The following is a 19,203-nucleotide window of genomic DNA, read 5'->3' on the forward strand; positions in this document are numbered from 1 at the left end:
AGGGGAGGGAGGGGTGCGTGTGTTTGGGGGTGAGGGGGGGGGAGGGTGCTCAGTTCTCTGGAAAAAAGAAAAGAGGAAGCGTGAACTGACAACGACTAGAAAAAGAAGAAGAAAAAAAATCACCATGATCTACGCTGATCTGTGATCTCACGTCTGCGTGACGCACTCTCTCTGGTGGCTAGACACTGACAGGAGGGAACTGATCCCACGCCTGTAAGCAGATGAAGGTTCTGTGTTTGCCAAAAGTAATGAGAACAATTTCCGTTTCCCTCTTGGATCTTGCAGGCAGCTGCTGCTCTGTCACATACAGGCACGAGCTGTAAACACAAAGGTAAGCAGACTGCTTCTTATTCCATACAACAGGCCTACTACTTTCTAGTATAGAAAGGAGACACAGAAAGAAGACCAAAAGAAAAAAAGAACTAAATATAACAAAAGAAGATGTTAGAAGACGTTTGGGTGTATGACTGTATGCTGCATGACATGTGCTGAAGAGAAAGTGAAAGTACTTTTCAGAGAGTGTAGGGTTTTGAGCGAGGCTGTTTGACTCTCTATAAATGCTGTGCCAGAAAATGTAGATTAAAAGAAAGAAAGAAAGAAAGAAAGAAAGAAAGAAAGAAAGAAAGAAAGAAAGAAAGAAAGAAATACCTTTCCAATGATTTACTTTCAGTGACGGCTAAACCACTCACATGTTTGCACGCGAGGGAGGTTGTAAAAACAGTATTGCGACCACCTCTGCTGTTCTCTGGCAGACCATATTTTACTGCGTTCATTTAACAAGGCCTGGTTACCCCAAGCAACAAGAGGGGCTTATCAGCTGCTCCCTCTCTTACCATGCTGTTATCAGCCTGGCCTAGTTCACGCACACACATATATATAACACTGCTCCTTTCTGTCAAACACACCCGCGCGCTTTCTATCTCAGTCTCTCACTCTCTCTCATGCACACACGCACGTAAACTGGGGAATGAATGTTACGGGGGGCTTATCAGTGTCCTTAGGGGCCTGGCAGCCACTTCACAGACTCAGATCCCAGTGCAGAGGCCACAGAGACGAACCTATGTGACCAGAGTGCTGATGAACACAACATACTGTGAGAGACTGCAGGCTGCAGGGCACGGTAACAATGAACGTATACATGTGGCAGCACAAAGGCAAGGCCCTGGTGGCTACTACTAAAAAAAAATAAATAAAGAGAGGAAGGGACAAATGTTTCTATTAATGCGTTCTGTTGGGGTGTGACGAGTGAAACTTCACCGCCTTGTTTACTTCAATAGAACAGAAAATGCAAGCTGCAGTCTTCATGTTTTGTACTTTGCACTTGTATTCACTGGAACTACGCAAGCATGGCAACTTGCCATGCTATATAACCAGAGCAGACTTGCAGGTTAGGACGTACATAAAAGCTATTAGTTATGTTCATTATGCAGTTTAGCTTGGCTACAAAAGGCAAAAAAAAAAAAAAGTAAAAAAAACTAATCATAGTAATAATAATTTGAAAATAAAACCATCTTGAAATATGTTAGAGAATGACTAATTCAACTCCCCATTAACTACATTACATACTAAAATGTCCATTATCAAAAAAAACATTAACTTACATCAACTATATTACTAATATATGTCATAATAGGACATTAAACTCTATTTATTCTGCTTAAAATGGTATTAAACATGATGGAAATGTTATTTATAACATTATTTTAGACTGTTACGCTGTTATTCTGCTAATTTACAGTATAAAATTATAGCACCGAGTGCTACAAATGTCTGTTCAAAGTAATTGTTAAGTCATCTTACAAGTCAACAGCACATGCTATGCAACCATTCGATGGCTCAGTGATCAAAGACACAGCAAGCTTCTAAGATAATATTGAAATTAGGCTTAATGCTATTGCAATTGTGTTTGCATAAAAAACTATCTGATAACAAAATTTGTATTGGTAACTTTGCCAACACGTAACACTATAATAAAACAGGATACCGCAGTCAAATCCAGACCTCAAAGTATCATATTATCGCTGTTCTCACACTGCAGCCTTACTTGTGGTTCCTACAGGTTTGATGTAATGAGCGTTTCTTCTTCACTCACCTCTTTCCTCACCCTGAGATGAGTGCATTTAATCTAAAATTAACACATTCAAATAATTCAAATATTATTAAACTCTGGCACTTTCCACCATAGTCTGTCTCTTGCGCTCTCTTTTCTCTTTCCCCTCATCCAGTTGTTCCAGATGGCTGCCCTTCATTGCCAGAGGTTTCTTCCTGTCAAAAGGGAGTTTTTTGTTTCCAGTGTTGCCAATTGCTTGCTACTAGGGGGTTGTATGATTGTTGGGATTTCTTTCTAATGCTGTAGGGTCCTTAAATTACAGGACAGAGTGCCTTGAGGTGACTGTTGTTGTAATTTGGTCCTATATGAATAAACTTGGATTAAATTGAACTGAAATGAACTCAGGAACAGTCATTAAAAATCCACAACAACATAGCATGTATGATTTACTGTAGAAAAAACACAGTACTAAAAGTTTTTTACAATTCACAGAGTGATACTGGTGATATTAATTTTTTGTTACTAAACTGCTGGTTCCAGCCCTAACATCAAGTGATGCATATTACATATGAACAAAAAAAGACTACTTTTCCTTGCTGACTTCTTCTTGAACTTCTCTTGGTTTTGGGAGTAAACTATCCCCCAGTTTGCTAATGTCCCACCTAAATCATTGAGTGCCAAGTGGCTGCAAACATCACAGGAAATCGAAAATGAGAGGACCACTGCTGGCAAAGACATGCTGGCAGTGGTTTGGCGCAGGAACTCAGGAAGCGGTGCCTCCTAACTGAGCTGTGCTTCCTGCGTGATAACTGACCCAAACATATTTTGCCTCTATCTCTCACACGCATACACCAAGACAAAGAAAACCCACACGTTCTCCATCTATTTAAAAAGGAAAAAGAAAAAAAAGGAGGTGCGATACTATTTAGGTTACAGAGGATTTACAGGGTTATAATGTTTAGAATGGATTATCTTTGAAGCTATTTGGTCACAGTGCCACAAAACCTAAATGTTGGGATGATCTTCAGAACAATGATGCTGAAGGTAAGTGACGGAGTGGCAACAGTGTTTGGAGCCCACGGTAGATTTTTGCAGGAGGAGGAGGCAGCTGTACTGCTAAATTCGCTTAAACGTTAACCGAACCTTGGGAATTATTAAACAGCGAGGACTGAAGAGAAGGGGTGGCTTTAGAAGCAAAGGGAAGACAAAGGAATTCAAGGGAATTAACAATGTTGTGATGGCCAGATACAAGAGGAGGGACAGAAAAACAAGCAACCAGGAGAGAATGAGAGGGAGTAATGTAAAGGAGTTGAGTGGGGGGTTGCAATTTTGTGCTAAACGTCCCCTTCACGTGTCGTGAGGAATGTGCACAAAATGGCCCTGAAAGCCAAAAGCTGAACATTGTGCAAAGACATGATGTTGTCACCCACCCAACCAACCCCCTCGACTCACACCGCACACACAGCGCAGACACACATTTCACTGCAAACGCTTCCTTCCTGTTGCTGGTTTAGCCCAGTTTAGAAGACAGATAAGAGCAAAAGAATGAGACGTGACAGAGGGGGGAAGTAAATTACGATGTTCATTTCTCTGCATCTGAGACCAGAGACATTTCAAACACATAAATAAATAAATGTTTGGCAATGCGCAAAAAAGTAAAATTGTTCAAAGCCTAATTTTAGTGTCTGCAGGTGTGGTCATGGTATTTGTTTTTGACTCCATTGCTTCAACTCCCCCACCTCACCCACATATTTTTTTGTGTGTGCCTCTCTGTTCTTCTCTGGCAGGTTCAGTCAGACCACAGGACAGTTTAGCACTTCCTCATTGAGAGCTGGTGCAGAGTGAGCGGGTGAGCGCTTCCTGTGACGCCTCTGCATCTCTGGTCAATAATTACACTCACATCACTCTACCACTACCAAGCCTCGCTGCATGGAAGGACGCAGGCTTCATCCCATCCAGGGGGAAGTTCTCTGACAAGTTATCTGCGTGTTCATCGGAAGGATTGTCTCCAGAAACGGGACCTGCCTTGATTCGACAACACATCAGACCTCTTCACTTCTTACCAGACTTCAAGGGGACGCTGTGATGCTATCCTCGCCCAGTTAAGAGTTTGTACGCGTGCTTTGGGACATTCAGCCATGCTGCAACAGTCAGAGCTCATCTTTGACTTTGCTAGTGACCACTTTAACATGTCACAGGTGAGTCAGAGCTAGACAGCGATGAACTTCTTTGTGTGGAATTGCTGGCAAACTTCTGATGTCGTCTAATTTCATGCCGTTTTTGTGTCCTGCAGCTGGGGAGTCTCACAGATTGCCCTGCGGTGATTGTAGAGCAGGTTCCACATTCACACCTGTTTTCATATACAGGTCTAGCATGTGAACAGTCACAGGATCACCAGCAGCTGGTCAAAGGTCAGCACACACACACAAGCACACTAACACATACGCACTCACTTCAGCCTTTCTTTACCTGTCAGGCTCACATTTCATGATAGAAGATCCCCTGTCGTCTGCGACACGGTGCAATTCTTTTATTTTTCTTTACAAAAAGAAAACGAAAGTTTCTATTCAAATTTTATTTAAAAATAATAAAAGTAATTCGCGGTTTCGAAAAAAAAAAACCAGCCTTGCTTTGCACATGCGTGTTCTGCCCCTCGCGCACATGGACCACCCTCCGCTGAAATTCAGGAAGTAAAAAAAGAAAACATTCCTGGCTTGTTCCTGGGGGGGAAACAACAGTTAAATGAATCATATTAGGATGTAGACGTGGTCAAAGCGAGCTACAGCACACATGCTATAGCTTGTTCCTCACACGAACATTTGAAAAGTAAGTGATATCGCCGTGTCGGGTTATATTTCCGTCAGTGTTCAGGTTGGAGGGAGCAACTGAATCGGCGCATGGCGAGGAGGAGGCTCGGTTAACTTTAGCTCACAGTAACAGCAGCACTTGTGGATAATTTACAGACACTTTACTTGAACGTTACAACCGTTTTGGGACAGCAGCCCATCTCGTATGTTTCTCTAAACGTGGCGGTTTGTTGTGACAGGCTGTGGGTTTGCTTCTCCCGACGGCAGAAAGTGTTTTCGAGTCCACGACAAAACAGCTGTTAGCTAGCAGATGTTTTCTAGCTCACTGCTTCTTCACGGGCAGCTCATCACACACACAAACAAGATGCGCATAAAAAAACACACACACGCAGATTCCCTTTTGATCATGTTTAGCCTCGAGGACATGCACGTGGGGAGATGTAAGCTGTTAGACAGCACAGTGTCGTTGTGAAGCTAACAAGCAGCCGAATATGAGTCTGTCAGTGCTATTTACCTGGACGGAAAGCACTTGAGGTCAAACTGCTTGGAGTCAGTGACCGTGACTCGGTGTCATTGAGTTTACTCAAGAGCTGCACTTCACTAAGCTCTTTTGTTGTCTGTAAGAATCCCAGCTTACTCTGTGCTCTTCCATCCGGCTGTGTTTTGGAGGCAAATATTCTTTGGACTTCTATTCTAGTTTTTTTTTTTTTTAAATTAATTATAGAATTGGCTTCATTTGCTACTGATGTGAACATTAATGAAAGTGAACTAATGCTGGAAGAGTTTGTAGCATCTGCATAATAATTAAATGTATTTGTGTGTTTTTCTTTTTTTTTTTTCATTCCCAAAAGAAGGGAAGTGTAAAACAGAGTGCAATTATTTGCTGTCACGTAAGCCTTTTTCTATTTAACTGAAATCAGCATAGCAAAAACAAGCCAGATGTTTGTTTTTATCCAGCCATCACACATAAGCAGCACATATAAACTATAAACTTTGTGTACTAAGTCATGACTTGGCTTGAGCATAAGCAGTACTTATATGTACCCACGCTACATTCTGCTCATTAAATATATTTTACCCTGCAAAAGGAAGCAAATGAATAAATACATATAAACATCATCAAAATTATTCACATCAGTACAGCTCAAAAAATAGCTTTGGATAACCAAATGCGAATTACGCAGTTCGAAATATTGTCTTTCATAATTTACCCTCAAAAATAGATATACATCTATTATATATAGTATATATAAGCGTCACTCATGCATTAAAATCTCTGTAAACATTCTGGGAGTGTTTAGAATTCACTCTAAATATTATTGTTGTTTTTTTATTTGTTTGGAAAAGGAAATTTGATAAAGGATTTCAGCAGTTTGATGCCTCTGTTGTATTTTAAAATGTATTCAGATGTTTTAATGGATGGTGGGTCTGGACTGCAGACGGGCCTGCTTAACAGCCACCCTCTTTTACTAGTGATCCACGCTGTTGTAACATGTGAAGAACATTGTCTGGATTGTCTCGGTGAAACAAAAATTGTTAGTCATCATGTTGTCCTTCAAAACCTGTTTATCTGACTCAGCGTTAGTGATGTCCTTGCAGATGTGCTGGTTTTTGTTGTCATGTCACAGAGGTGACTGTAGCTCAGAAGGTAGTTTTCCACTAATCGGAAGGTTGACAGTTTGATTCCTGGCTGCTCCAGTCTGGTTGCCAAAGTACCCTTGTGCAAGATACTGAACCTGAAGTTGTTGTCTGTCCAGCTAAGTATGAATGCGTGTGAATGTTAGACCGAATGCACTTCGCCATAGAAAAAATACATGTGTGAATGAGGCATGTATGTATAAAGTGCTCTACTAGAGTAAAAAAGCCCAATATAAGAGTAAGCTCGAATCAGAGAGCGGAAGCCTTTCTAAAATTTGCTAATATGTTGAGGGTTTTTATATATATAAATATATATATATATGCATGGTGGTTTTAACCTTTGTGGCTAGAAAGCAGTTGAGTTCACTGACAACAGTTTCAAGTGTCCAAAAGCACATGCATCGACTTCTACCACAGGACTGTCCAGTCTGTTTTTAATGCTGTGATGTTCATATTCATTTATGCCCACTTTCTAAACATTATAATTGTTGCTAAACTTTGCCTGTTTAGTTTTACCTCAATAACATTTTTGATGCCTCTCCCAACAATAAGAAAAAAAAACCCTAATAGTTTGTAAATAGAAACTACATCTGCTGTTACTAAGGAGAACCTTACAAACGCTGTTTAGTAGCTCACTGTTATATAGTTGTAACTATTTGCATTGGACACACTCCAAATTTACATCAACAAAAACAAGTTTTACTCTTTGATCATTTTTTTGTGGTTGTTATTTTTTGTAGTGGAGCCATGTGAAAGTGGGGAGGAAGAGACCATGGAGACGCTTGTCTCTCCTGACTCGTTACTCAACATGGAGTGCGCTGACACCCTCTCCCTGGAACACTACTGTAAGCACAGCTGTGCTCACCTCGAGCATGCTGTTTCCTGATTATTTCGGTGCAAGATTTTATTTTTAGGCATTACAGTGCTGCTGTTTTTTTTTAGCAAATCTGTTTCTGAACCCCTGCAGCGCAGACCTTCTTACCATCGCTTGGCGATGTCATCACTACTCCTGTTGTGGGGGAGGAGCTTGTGGGAACCGTCAATCAGTCAGAGTGGTCGTCGTTGCACAGAAACAAGCCTGCGTCGCAGCTGCGGTCCAAAAAGAAAAGTCAGTAACTTTCCTGCTCAGCTTCTTGTACGGGTAGAATTTCGAGGGTAAAATGTTTGTGACTGACTTTGTGCCTGTGTGTGCAGGCAGGAAACCTCGACATCGAAGAGCAGAGTCTCCCACGCCAGATATTACAGTAAAGAAGGACAAATACAACAAAGGTATTGTCATACAGAACAAGACCCTGTTCCCTATAAAGGCACAGCACAAGTCACCTGACTGCACCTGAAATGATATAAATGTGTGTGCACCTCACCCCTACCAAGTTCTGCACAAGTAAAATTATGCAACTGTGCTTGTTTTGGGGAAGCGTGCTGTGAAAGTAGGTCTTCACCAAAGTGATTTAACCCAAATCTTATCTGTTGTTTTTCTTTTTCGTTCACGCGCTTTAGGCGGAAACACCCTTTACCTGTGGCAGTTCCTGATGGAGTTGCTGCAAGATAGACAAGTCTGCCCTCGTTACATCAAATGGACTAATCCTCAAGCGGGGATCTTCAAGCTGGTCAACTCAAAAGCAGTGGCCAGGCTGTGGGGCAAACACAAAAACAAACCAGATATGAATTATGAGACAATGGGCAGAGCACTCAGGTACAACACGGCAGCTCCCAGATAGAATTGTAATGTTCTTTGAAATTTCTCTCTCTGTAATTTGAAAGAAAATAATAATAATAATAATAATGAACAATCATAGATGTCAAAAGTGCCTTTTAATGTCATTTATGCTAATTTTCCTACATTTTAACTCGGGGGGGGGGGGGGGGGGGGGGGTTTATTAAGCACAACTTGAAAGCAAAGACATAAACAGCCATTAACACGTTTCCTAGCTTTGGCTTTGTACAAGTATTGGCACATTTAAGAGTGTGGAGTAATCATTCAGTTTACAATGTTTAACAAATTTATTAGAATGCCACTAAATCAGCAGTATTGTCAATTAACAAAATTATTTTAATGTTAGTCTATGAGCACACACACAAGCATTAAAGTGATAAAATGATATTTTTAATGCTGAAATACAATAATTGTTGTTAGTCATGAATTTTCAACAGAGCACAATGTTGTTACTTTTTTATTAAGATGCCAAATAACGATTATTTACTTACATTCCTGAACATAAAAAAATAGTTTTAGTGCTTGAGCGGTATGCCGGATTCGTTCCCGGCTTCTCAGAAAAGTCCGGTGTGTTGCCCCAAATTTGGGTATAAAAAGGTGAATTGAGTTTGCTGTTTGTCTAACACGTAACAATATCATTTGTAGTTTTAAACAAACATTTGGCAGATTTCAAAATATTTGTGTTTTCTTGTTTTTATGACAGGTCTAATAAATAGTCGAGCTTAATAAAATCAAGTGGAAGCTTACTGTATAGTACTAATTTAACCTTTTTTAATTTTTAAACCAGTTTAGCTCATTTAATTTTTAATTTATGTATGTAAATGCAACTGTTTATCCAATCTAGGCTAGTAAGAAAGGGGCAGGTATGGAACCTAATCACAGTACACCAAGAAAACGGTATTCTGTATTCAGTAAGACAGGATCAAAATGCATCGATAAAGAGACAAAAATATTTTTGACAAAAAACAAAAGGTTTTTTTGTCATTTTAATTTGAGATTTTACAAATGAGACGTGAATAATTAAAAACTGTAGCAGGTTTGAAAGCTGTCGGTTTCTGCTTTTTCCATGCAGATACTACTACCAGAGAGGCATACTGAATAAGGTTGAAGGCCAGCGCCTCGTTTACCAGTTCACCTCTCTCCCCAAAGACATGATTTACATCACCGATGGAGATGGCACCAAAGAGGAAGACGACGAGGACCACGATGACAACAGCGTCAACGACGAAGGCTTGAGCGACGACTCTGACAGCACCGTATCGTCTAGTGACCATTCAGCAGAGGAGCAGGAAGATTCTCAGCCACCGCCAAAGAAATCCTCCCCTGTCTCCGGCCGCGCTCCCGCTTCACAGCGCACCAGGCCCGCTCCCAGGCCCTCAGCTCAGCGCGACACCGTCCTGCGTCCCACCAGCTCCAGTTTGATCCAGGAACAGCATCTGCCTATCGTGTCGGCTGAGATGCTACGCACGCTCCAGAACCTGCAAAAGGTCCAGTCTCTCAAACCCGCCGGTCATGCGTCAGTCTTCAAAACGGCTCAGCTGCTGGGGAGTCTGTGCGAGCGGCAGGCCGCTGCCGCTGCCGAGGTGGCCATAGGGAGAAAAGGTGCGCCGGAGATGCCCGAGAAAAAGTCGCACCCAGGACCAAAAACTCCACAGCTTATGCCTCTGATTAGCTCTGACCAATACAAATAACAGGTGCCCACTTTCTATCGAACACACAGATGCCTGTACACTCCACTGACTCAGGACCAATAACAGGGCTGCACTTTGCTATGACAATGCTGATTTAAAAACAAAGGGACTTTTGATGTAGAATATTATTTTAGATCATAAGTACAGATCAGTGCTTTCTCACAGCGCTGACAGGAAACAGCAGTTTACCTTCTCAGCTTTGAAATCTGATCATTTCGCCTTATTGTCATTCTGTGTAGCCCTTTGTTAAACCAACACCAAAGACAGACATGCACTGGAATCTCTGGCCTCTCTGCACTGCCTGCAGACACTTTCTCTGCTTGCACTTCAGCTCCAGTGTCCTGGAAGCGATTATCTTATCACCACACTGTGCCCTTCGTCTCTGCCTTTTGCTCTCACTTTCTCCTACGTTTTTTAGTTTTGTGTCTTTATGCAATCACGTGCTGAAGCATTCCTTTGCCTTAAAAGTGGCTTTGCACTAATGTTTACCTCTGCTGTATATTTCTTCTGAAGTGCCTGAAGATGTCAGTCCATCCTATTCCTGGTAATCATGAGGGAAAACATTCCATATTGTTATTGTTATTATTATTGTTGTTGTTGTTGTTTTTTAAGATTGCTGCATTTTTTTTGTCTGCATTGTGAAATGTTGAAAACAAGGGATCACTGTTATTTTTTTCAAAGTAGTACTTTAGCACTTGTGCTGTTTATTATTTGTGTATCTACACCATGGGACTCTTTTTTTCTATTTTCTTCTTGACAATCACCAGTGAAGTGGCCTTGTAGCCACCCTGCCTCCTGTAAAATGATAGTGCTACTATTTAGCTTTTCTCTTGTGCACTAGCTATCCATATATGAGTGCATATATTAAACTCAGAATCCTCTATCTGTATGCGTCTATTACGCACCGTAGAGCCTCAACATTAAAACCACTGTGCTGGCTGAAGTGAACATTTGGTTACAGTGCAATGTTTGGCTGGCATTCACGTGGGTTTAGCATCGAGCTCAGCGTTGCAGAAGGCGCCAGCAGCGGCATCTCTGCACAAAGCAGACCTACATATTACCAGGCTGGTGGTTTTAATGTTTTGGCTGATCTTTGTGTACTGTATACCTGTGAAAGCGCCTGACTTGTTCTTTTGATGCCATTTTTTTTTCCTTCCCTCAGGTTTATAAAGCATTTTTGTGCTGCACATATTATGTACTCTATGCAAGAAGTAAAAGTAAAATTGTAAGTTTAATATTTTCTCTTTGCCCGGTCTTAGCATAGGCTCACCAAGCTGGCTTACAAACTTCACCTCACTCCAAATTTAAAAAAAAAAATATTAAGACTGAAAGTTAGGCTGGCTTTTTGAGAGGCTAAACTTGGCAAAGAGATGCTTATAAAGTAACTGTGCCTGCAGGGAACTCTTATGCAGAACTATTTTCACTTTGTTAAACCATGTTTGTTTGTTTTGGGGGGTTTTGCCCCTTGCTTTTCAGTGTGTGTCCTGGTAATGTCTTACCTTAATACATTTGTAAGCTTGTAGCAGAGGTGGAGCTTGTTTTTTGTTTTTTTTATGCTGTATTGTGTTTGCTTTCATGCTGTCCAGTGATGTTAAAGCTAATCGTCTATTATATAAAATAAATTTACATTTGTCATTGTGTGAAATCCATCATTGTTCCTTTGAAAGACTCGGAGCATCAGTAGACATAGCTTGGTGAGTGTATATGTCACATTTGAGCAGTGCGTTCGACTGCTGCTTTATTAGTAAAGGCCTAATGCAATGATACAGATCTGTCAGAATTCTACAGAATTCTGACACGATCAGTTTGGTTTTCTTTTTTTTTTTTTTGCTGTTGTCAGAAAGGTGTTAATTCTATTTTTGATTTGGCGAAGTAGTTTTTTGGCTTAACACATTAACACTGAACAAGCTGATGTAGGTTTTTCCAACTGATACCATAGTTTGCATCTCTGTTACCTTGTCAGAGGTCAAGCTCTGTGAAAATCTTGTGAACATATTAACTGAAGAAAAATGTCACATGGGCTTTTCAAATTGATACCATTGAGGAGCTTGTAGGTGGCTTAGGGGTAGCAATAGTGACCACCAGTCTTTTTAACATACCAATGGTGCTAATCTGAGGTTGCAGAAGTGCAAATACCTCTGTTAAAAAGTGCTCTGGTAAAAGTTAAAGTACTGATTTGACTTCTTTACTCTAGAAGTGAAAAGTACAGGCTCTGAAATGTACTCAAAGTAAAGTAGCTCTTTGGAGGACTTTTCTATACCAGCTATTTTTGTGCAAAGCTAACTGAGCTATCGTAATATAGTAAAATGACAGTAGTACATGGCAATGCAGTCTTTATTATATAATTCCTGATCTAAAATTTATTTCTAATGAATGTATTCAACTTGAATCAACTATGCAGAACATGAACATAGAAAAAGAAGAAGTTTATTTTGTGTTGCCTGCAGTGTAGAGGGTGACGTTTCCTCTAAACAAGAAAATGTGTCAGGGGTTAAAGTGGATTCTGCACATGGGGAAACCCCAAAATCCACTGTAGCGGTTTAGTGTGGGGAAAAGAATGAGAACTCACAATAATTTCCTCTGTGAGCTCCAGCAGATTTTCTTAGTGTACCAGCTGTGATCAGCTGACCTGCTGGTCTTTGTGGACATACGCAACTGAATTCAACAGGATGTTACATGTTACACATACATAAAGCATGTACAAGGATAGATAACACTAAATACTTAAAATGTCCCAGGGAAGAGGAGTATTCTTCAGTCCAAATGTTTTCCTCCTGAGATCAGCAACAATATTTTTAAACACATGCAGTGTCACTGGTAGTTATCTTTTGATCAAATAGCTACTTTACCTCTTGTTTTCCAGATGTGAATGTAAATAATGCACACCGACTACCTAGAATGGATGTCTTTTACCGTCTCGCATTATTTCCTTAAAGAGACGTGCAACACAAATTTGTCAACATCACAACCCACAGCCGAATCTCTGTCTTATTTCTGTTGTTCTCTGTCTGATTACAGATCCAGCTGATGTTGGAGCATTTCATCCTCCCAATGAATCACTGGACATTTTTGTGCTAACATAATAGGTTCATTGTACCACAGCGCTCACAGGAAGTCTGACTGAAGTCTGACTGAGATAAGCCATGTCTCCATAATTCTCTGATATATTGTATCATTTATGTTTCCTGACAGTCTGAGGGAGTCTAAATCTTTTGTGTTTATATTATATTAAACCCATTGGTTTAATGGGTACCAACCCACTGGCTGGTACCCAGTTTCAATTTAAACATTTTCTATTCTTTGACAGATCTGCCGCCTAATTCGCTGTCCAGAAAATCGTCTTCTTAAAAACAAAAAAACAAAAAAACAAACAAAAAAAGTTATCGCTGTTTTGCAATAACTCCTCCGGACCGTTAGCGGGAGTAGAGGCAGTATGAGCTGTGCGCAGCCGGATGTTGACAGGCTCTCTGCCGTGTTTGAGCTGTAACTGTTACCGCTATCACGTTTCTCGTAGTCTCCACATCTAGAACTTTCCTGTCACTCCAGAAACAGTGCACATCCACAGAAGCAGATGGCAACCGAACGGTAAGTTCATCTAAATCTATCAATGAACTGTTCTTATAGCAGCAGACATTTCTTTTCTTTCAGTTATTTAACGCTAACTTGCTTTTTTGTTGCTTTTAGCAGCTTCCCCGATAGCTTCATTGACGAAGATCCACAGAAAGCTCTGCAGGTAAAAGACTAGCCTCAGCCACAAACAAGTTTGTGTGATGTACGGTGGCTCTTGCAAGATGTCCATTTAACGTTAAATTCAGTGGACTTACTCTAGAAAGGAAATTGAGTAATACCCGTGGTGTTTGTGTTTCTGATATTACCAACAAGCTAGCGAAGTTAGCCAACATGTTTGCTAGCCCTATTTAGTTATGAATAAAAGTAATCCCAGAAGCGCTTCGTTATCATATCAAACGGTCACCTGTTTCTTTAATACCATTAAGAATTAAATATGTCTCATGCGTGAGGAGGTATTACTACATAACGTTAGCTCGAAATAGTCTGCTTGCTGGATACTAGCCCTGTCATCCTGACATGAAGTTGGTGTCAACTGTGAACAGACTAAACCAGTGAAGTTTATTTCTGCTGTTTTAAAAGCCTTTGGTGAATCTGCGGTTATTTATGTGACTAACCGGGGCAGTATTATGAAAATTATTACAGTTTGGTTTGCAGGAATAACACAGATTCAAATAGATTTACGGAGAACTGCTTGTTCTATAACGATATCCGACTGCGAAAGTGAAAGTTGCAGATGCATAACTGCTACTTTCGATTTAAGCATTTTTCTAGAAGTTTCTTTCCTGCCACAATTCTTGAAGCTGAAAACACGATTTTAAGCCCTTTATACAATAATAGCAACCTCGTTATTATTTTCAGGAGCTTAACGAGGCCTTACAAGGAGACTCAGACAACGCTGAGTGGTTTTGTCAGCGTGCCTATGCCCACATACTGCTCAAGAACTACAGCTGTAAGTCTGCACAGCACATGTGGAAACAGACCACACTAATAGCAGTTTAGATGCATTATGAAGTGCATGAACGTTATGTGAGCATTACAAATACCTGTTGTTTAGCTTTTGAGGTTTTACATTGCATGTGACTAAGCCTGGATATATGCACTGCATAAAGAAACATAGTAATTTTTTTATTTTTGTTTTGTGTCCACAGGTGCTGCTGATGACGCCAAGAAAGCACAACAGCTAAAACCCAGCCTCTCCCTTGCTTTCATGCGCACAGGGTATGGACTGTGAAATGCACGCCTTTACATAGCAGTTTTCTAGCCTGACTGACCACTCATAGGGTCAAATTTACTAAAAGGGGCAAAATGGCAAGTGAGGACAATCCCCAAATAGTGCTCGCAGGTGTGGTTAGTAGGGAAGCACCGATACCACTTTTTTGGAAACGAGTACGAGTACTTGCATTTCAGTACTCGCCGATACTGAGTACTTAATAAAAACATGATTTAAATTTGCAGGTAACAGCTTTAGTCCTATAATTTAACAAAAAAAAAGGGACTGGTTTGGAATTAAGAACATTTATTTAAAATGAAAAGCATGTTGTATGCAACATGCTTACAGAATAAATAATTATAAAAAAAACAAAATTTAATTTTAAATTTGTTCGTCTGTTTCTCTGTTTAGAAGTCTCACTAGCACAGTCACAGCTGGGATGACATCAGAGGCTAGTGCGTCGTAGCTGCTCACTTTTTTAGTTAGCTCCTCAAAGGGGGCGAGGATGGCAACAGCCGTCTCCATAAGAGCCCATTGGTGAGCGGTAGGGCTGGGTATCGTCACTGATTTCTAGAATCGATTCAATTCCGATTCACAAGGTCCCGAATCATTCGATCCACGATTCGATTTAATTCGATTCGATTCGATTCAATTCGATTTGAATCTGGGAAATTTTGACAGTCAGAAATATTATAATTCAGATCAGTACATTTACATATTTTTGTATCAATAAAAAGGAAGCTGACACTTTCCAGACTTTATCAAAGGTGTGAGCATCACAGCAGAGGCCTTTGTGTCAAAGTAGCTGAAGATAAAACACAGAAAAACATGAAGGCGATTTTCCTGGCCTGGGATTTAATAAAAATATTCTGCAGTACATCAAAAACGAAAGAAAACCATTAATCAACACATGAACGTTACCTCTGAAGTTACAGCGGTTTTATTAGAGACACAGCGTTTTGCATTTTGCATAATTTTAAAAAGTTGAAATTTGTTCAGTATTGAACGGCAGAAATTAGGTTTTCTTTTCGGAAGTAAGTAAAACGAAAAAAAAAAAACGTCGGCTGACAGCGCTGTAAACAACGGTAGACTTGTGGGTAACAAGCAAGCGAATAATGCAGAAAACAGACAGACAGGGAGAGACAGAGAGAGAGAGAGAGGGAGAGAGAGAGAGCTGTGCATGAAGTGTGATTTTAACGTGGTGGAAGCAAAACAGTAAAAGTAAGAGGGAATTCATGATGATGTTTATGTGAAGCGTAGTTTGGATCTTCTTTTGCTGCTGGTTCGGTCAATATTGAGAGAGATAAAACTAACAGCTTTATGATCAGCGCAAAAAGGGCGTAAACACACAGCGCGGACCCGCGGATCAGAATCAGCGAGCTGTCGGCTTTCAGCCCCGACCGTCAGCTGAAAAAGGCGACATCTCACTGATTCTGATCCATCGGCAGGTCCGCGCTGTGTGTTTACATTTTTGTGCAGAATCCGTGTTCCTGCTCTCATTTACTGTCTTAGCTGTTTGGTGGTTGTTGAAATTTTGTGATCTTTCACCTGAGATTCTGGCATTTCGGGCAAAATAAATTTATATTAAAAAAATCGATTCAGGATTTTAATGAATCGATTTTATGTTATCCAAGCCAGAATCGATTTTAATCGATAAATCGATTATAAAAACCCACCCCTAGTGAGCGGTGATATAGTCAGGGAGTTCGTGCTCGGACACATACACGCCCAGCACTTGCTTTTGCTCAATGAGGGACTGGGGCATGTAATACATGCTGTTCCAGCGCGTCTGTACGTGCTGCTGCAGTCTCTTTATTGGCTGGTTGAGCTGTCCCTGAATGTCCTCGAGGCGGGAGTAGGCTAAGGCGGAATGTTTAAAATGCCCAACTATTTTCCGTCCCACTGCTATAGTATCAGCTATGCTCCTCTGTGCTAATAAGCATGGGTAAATAAGCATGGGTAAACTCTTTGTATTCGTTGTCGTGTTGGGATTTTAGGTACTTGATTAAATTGCTTGTGTTAAATGCGCTACCTTATGAGCCTCCTCTGGACAATTTTGCTGAGCACAATTTACAGTCCGCCTTTGTTTTCGCGTCTTCGTTCACTTTGAAATAGTTCCACAGGGCTGATATGTCTCGCCTCGCCTTCTCCCCATTCTGAGCTGCAGCCGGGGCCTGGGGGCGGGCACTCGGCGCCTGTGATTAACCCCTTACATGCCGCTCAAACATAGACAGGTCTCAGACCGTGGTATCGGTCCTCGGTATCGGGGGACTTTTAACGAGTACGAGTACTTTAGAAAATGTGGTATCGAGGCCGATACCCGATACCGGTATCGGTGCATCCCTAGTAGTTAGCAATGTACAAATATACTTTACACTACAAGAAAAGCTTAAAAAACACTGTGGGCCTTCCTCACATCCATGGCCTATTCAGAATAACCAACCTAACCCACAGGGGTCCACCCTGGCATGCAGATGTTTAGCTCAGTTTAGACTGCACTTCATTCACCGTTTGATATGTTCATCTCACCACTTAAAAAAAAAAAAAGGTAAATTAACAAAAATAATAATTAAAACATATAGTTTAATTGATTAAAAAATTATCCCTTCTGACACAAACGCACAGCCAGCTTTATTGACAAGATGGGATGAAACATGCTGTGTATGGCTCATGTTTCTGATGTTATCTGACAGTTGTCACAAAACGTCTTTCAGTTCAGTGATTTCAATTCTGAAGGCCTTTTGTTCAGTGCTCCCCCCACACCCCAAACCTGACCTCTAACTTAAAGGAAAATTTTGAAAACCTGTCCTCGTCCATCAAACAGACTTCGGTTAAAGCTTTGTTTTGACACACAAATCACCAAGGTCGTACTGTCATGCTTTTTCACATTTTTCATGTCAAGCGGGCCTCGGAGGAGTCATCCTGGCCTTCGTCTCATCACGTTTGAACTATTGTAATCCACTCTACTCGGGTCTCAGACAAAATTCAGTCACCCGCCTTCATCTCATTCAAAACAAATTCACAGAGACAAGACAAAGTGATTCAAAGTTGAGCTGATTTGAAGCTTTTATTAAAGTTGTATTTGTTGTTACTTTAAAACCTTGCATGGGCTCATCCTACCCGCACTGTAGATTTAGTTGGTTGGTATTAATTGAGCGACTGGCTGCGTTTGTCGGGTCAGACCATTCTAACTGTTCCCACAATACCCTCAGTACATAGGTGTTTGAGTGTTTTCTGTTACCATAGCAAACTCAGTACTTTGAAATCACTGCTCCATACTTTTCTTAGTAAATCTATTTTTACTGCCCCTTTATTATTTCTTTTTGTTGTGTTTATTCACCTGTTATTCACACAGCATGTTCAGATTTTATGCCTTGTTTTAATTTGTTACCTCTTTGTTTTTATATATTTATCATGTTTTGTAAAGCAATTTGTAACTATTTTTTTTTTTTCTTTATAGTTCTTATTATGTGGTCACAATATAAATTTGGTGTGGTTGCATTATGTAAAACTTAACGTTTTACGCCTTGCAATGTAAGAATTGTCAGAAACTTTTAAAGTTATACTAGTAAAAAGTCTGATTTCTGCGCTTCCACAGAAGTTAATACACAAAACCTACCAAAACATTTTGCTTTAACACGGGAAATCATACAGATGTTGTTTGTCAGATAAAGCTGCGTTTATTTTTCCAAGATTGTCTGATCTAAGTTCATGTGGCATGTTTTTCTCGCCCAACTGCAGAATAGCCGAATATCACCTGAACAACTATGAGTCAGCGCATGCAGCCTTCACTCAGGGACACACACTGGACGGTGAGTGCAGCTCATTTTGGCCTCAAGTGCAGGTTCCTTAATTCCACTGTGTACCAACTACTGTTCGCAGCAGTGTCCTGTCCACTTTGCTCTCCTCATTGTTTTCATGGCTAAGTTTTGGGCCTTATCTTTAGGGCTTTTTTTTTATGACTTGCACAGTGACGACCACCTTAGCCAAAGGCATTATGTTTTTGGACATCTTACATCCGTGCGTCACATTCTGGAGAACAAACCTTTTTTTTTTTTTTTTCTGTCCTTGTATTTGGCACAGATGTTCACTTGGTCTTATGGATGAACTGCATAGTTTTTGTTCATCTGAGATCAAGGTTACTGTAATCTTACCATAACAGCAGAATTATTTTGCGGTTTGTGACAGACAGTTATGAAACTGACAGTTTCATACAGATAAAATAACAAAGTGATGACATTCTGTATTCAAATGGTCAAGTCTGAGCAGACTGTAGACTGTAATTCACTGATGTGGTCAAACTCCCCGTTCTCCATTCAGTTCTTACATTAGAAAAGCCTGTGTGTTCTTCACATGTGTGTAGTTGGTGCTTGGGTAGTTCAACATATTTGCAGATGCATTGCTCCAAATCTTGTGTGGAATAGTTGGAAACCATTAGCATTAACAGGCATTGCAGTGGTATCACCTGTGCTTGCCCAACGCAGTAAATCAAATGAAAACCCACCATGAGAACTGTATTA

General features: G+C 40.5%; 2 protein-coding genes across 6 annotated transcripts in view; both read left to right on the forward strand.

Annotated features, from left to right (window-relative positions):
• Positions 1-43: 43 nt before the first annotated feature.
• Positions 44-10,342, forward strand: LOC146498192 (ETS-related transcription factor Elf-1-like). 3 transcript variants are annotated; one of them, XM_085141381.1, is made up of 8 exons: positions 44-3,094; positions 3,838-4,248; positions 4,344-4,461; positions 7,236-7,340; positions 7,463-7,603; positions 7,690-7,764; positions 7,996-8,191; positions 9,285-10,342. In XM_085141381.1, the coding sequence occupies exons 2-8, from the start codon at positions 4,189-4,191 to the stop codon at positions 9,901-9,903; spliced, it is 1,314 nt and encodes a 437-aa protein (XP_084997507.1). In that variant the 5' UTR covers positions 44-3,094; positions 3,838-4,188; the 3' UTR covers positions 9,904-10,342. The 3 variants fall into 3 exon arrangements, with proteins under 3 accessions (XP_084997507.1, XP_084997506.1, XP_084997508.1); XM_085141380.1 differs by having other exon boundaries at positions 44-331; XM_085141382.1 differs by lacking the exons at positions 44-3,094; positions 3,838-4,248; positions 4,344-4,461 and adding an exon at positions 4,487-4,876.
• Positions 10,343-13,352: 3,010 nt separating this feature from the next.
• The window catches only part of sugt1 (SGT1 homolog, MIS12 kinetochore complex assembly cochaperone), a 31,221-nt gene continuing 25,370 nt past the window's right edge, over positions 13,353-19,203 (forward strand). Inside the window, exons 1-5 of one of the 3 annotated variants that reach the window (XM_085141142.1) lie at positions 13,353-13,488; positions 13,588-13,636; positions 14,332-14,422; positions 14,622-14,691; positions 18,425-18,495. In XM_085141142.1, coding sequence (XP_084997268.1) covers positions 13,475-13,488; positions 13,588-13,636; positions 14,332-14,422; positions 14,622-14,691; positions 18,425-18,495 — 295 coding nt within the window. In that variant the 5' untranslated portion in view covers positions 13,353-13,474. The remainder of the gene's footprint in view (positions 13,489-13,587; positions 13,637-14,331; positions 14,423-14,621; positions 14,692-18,424; positions 18,496-19,203) is intronic. The other 2 variants (XM_085141144.1, XM_085141143.1) reach the window with 2 other exon arrangements.

The sequence above is a fragment of the Neolamprologus multifasciatus genome, chromosome 18 (genome assembly GCF_963576455.1).
Source record: "Neolamprologus multifasciatus chromosome 18, fNeoMul1.2, whole genome shotgun sequence".
Classification (NCBI taxonomy): domain Eukaryota; kingdom Metazoa; phylum Chordata; class Actinopteri; order Cichliformes; family Cichlidae; genus Neolamprologus; species Neolamprologus multifasciatus.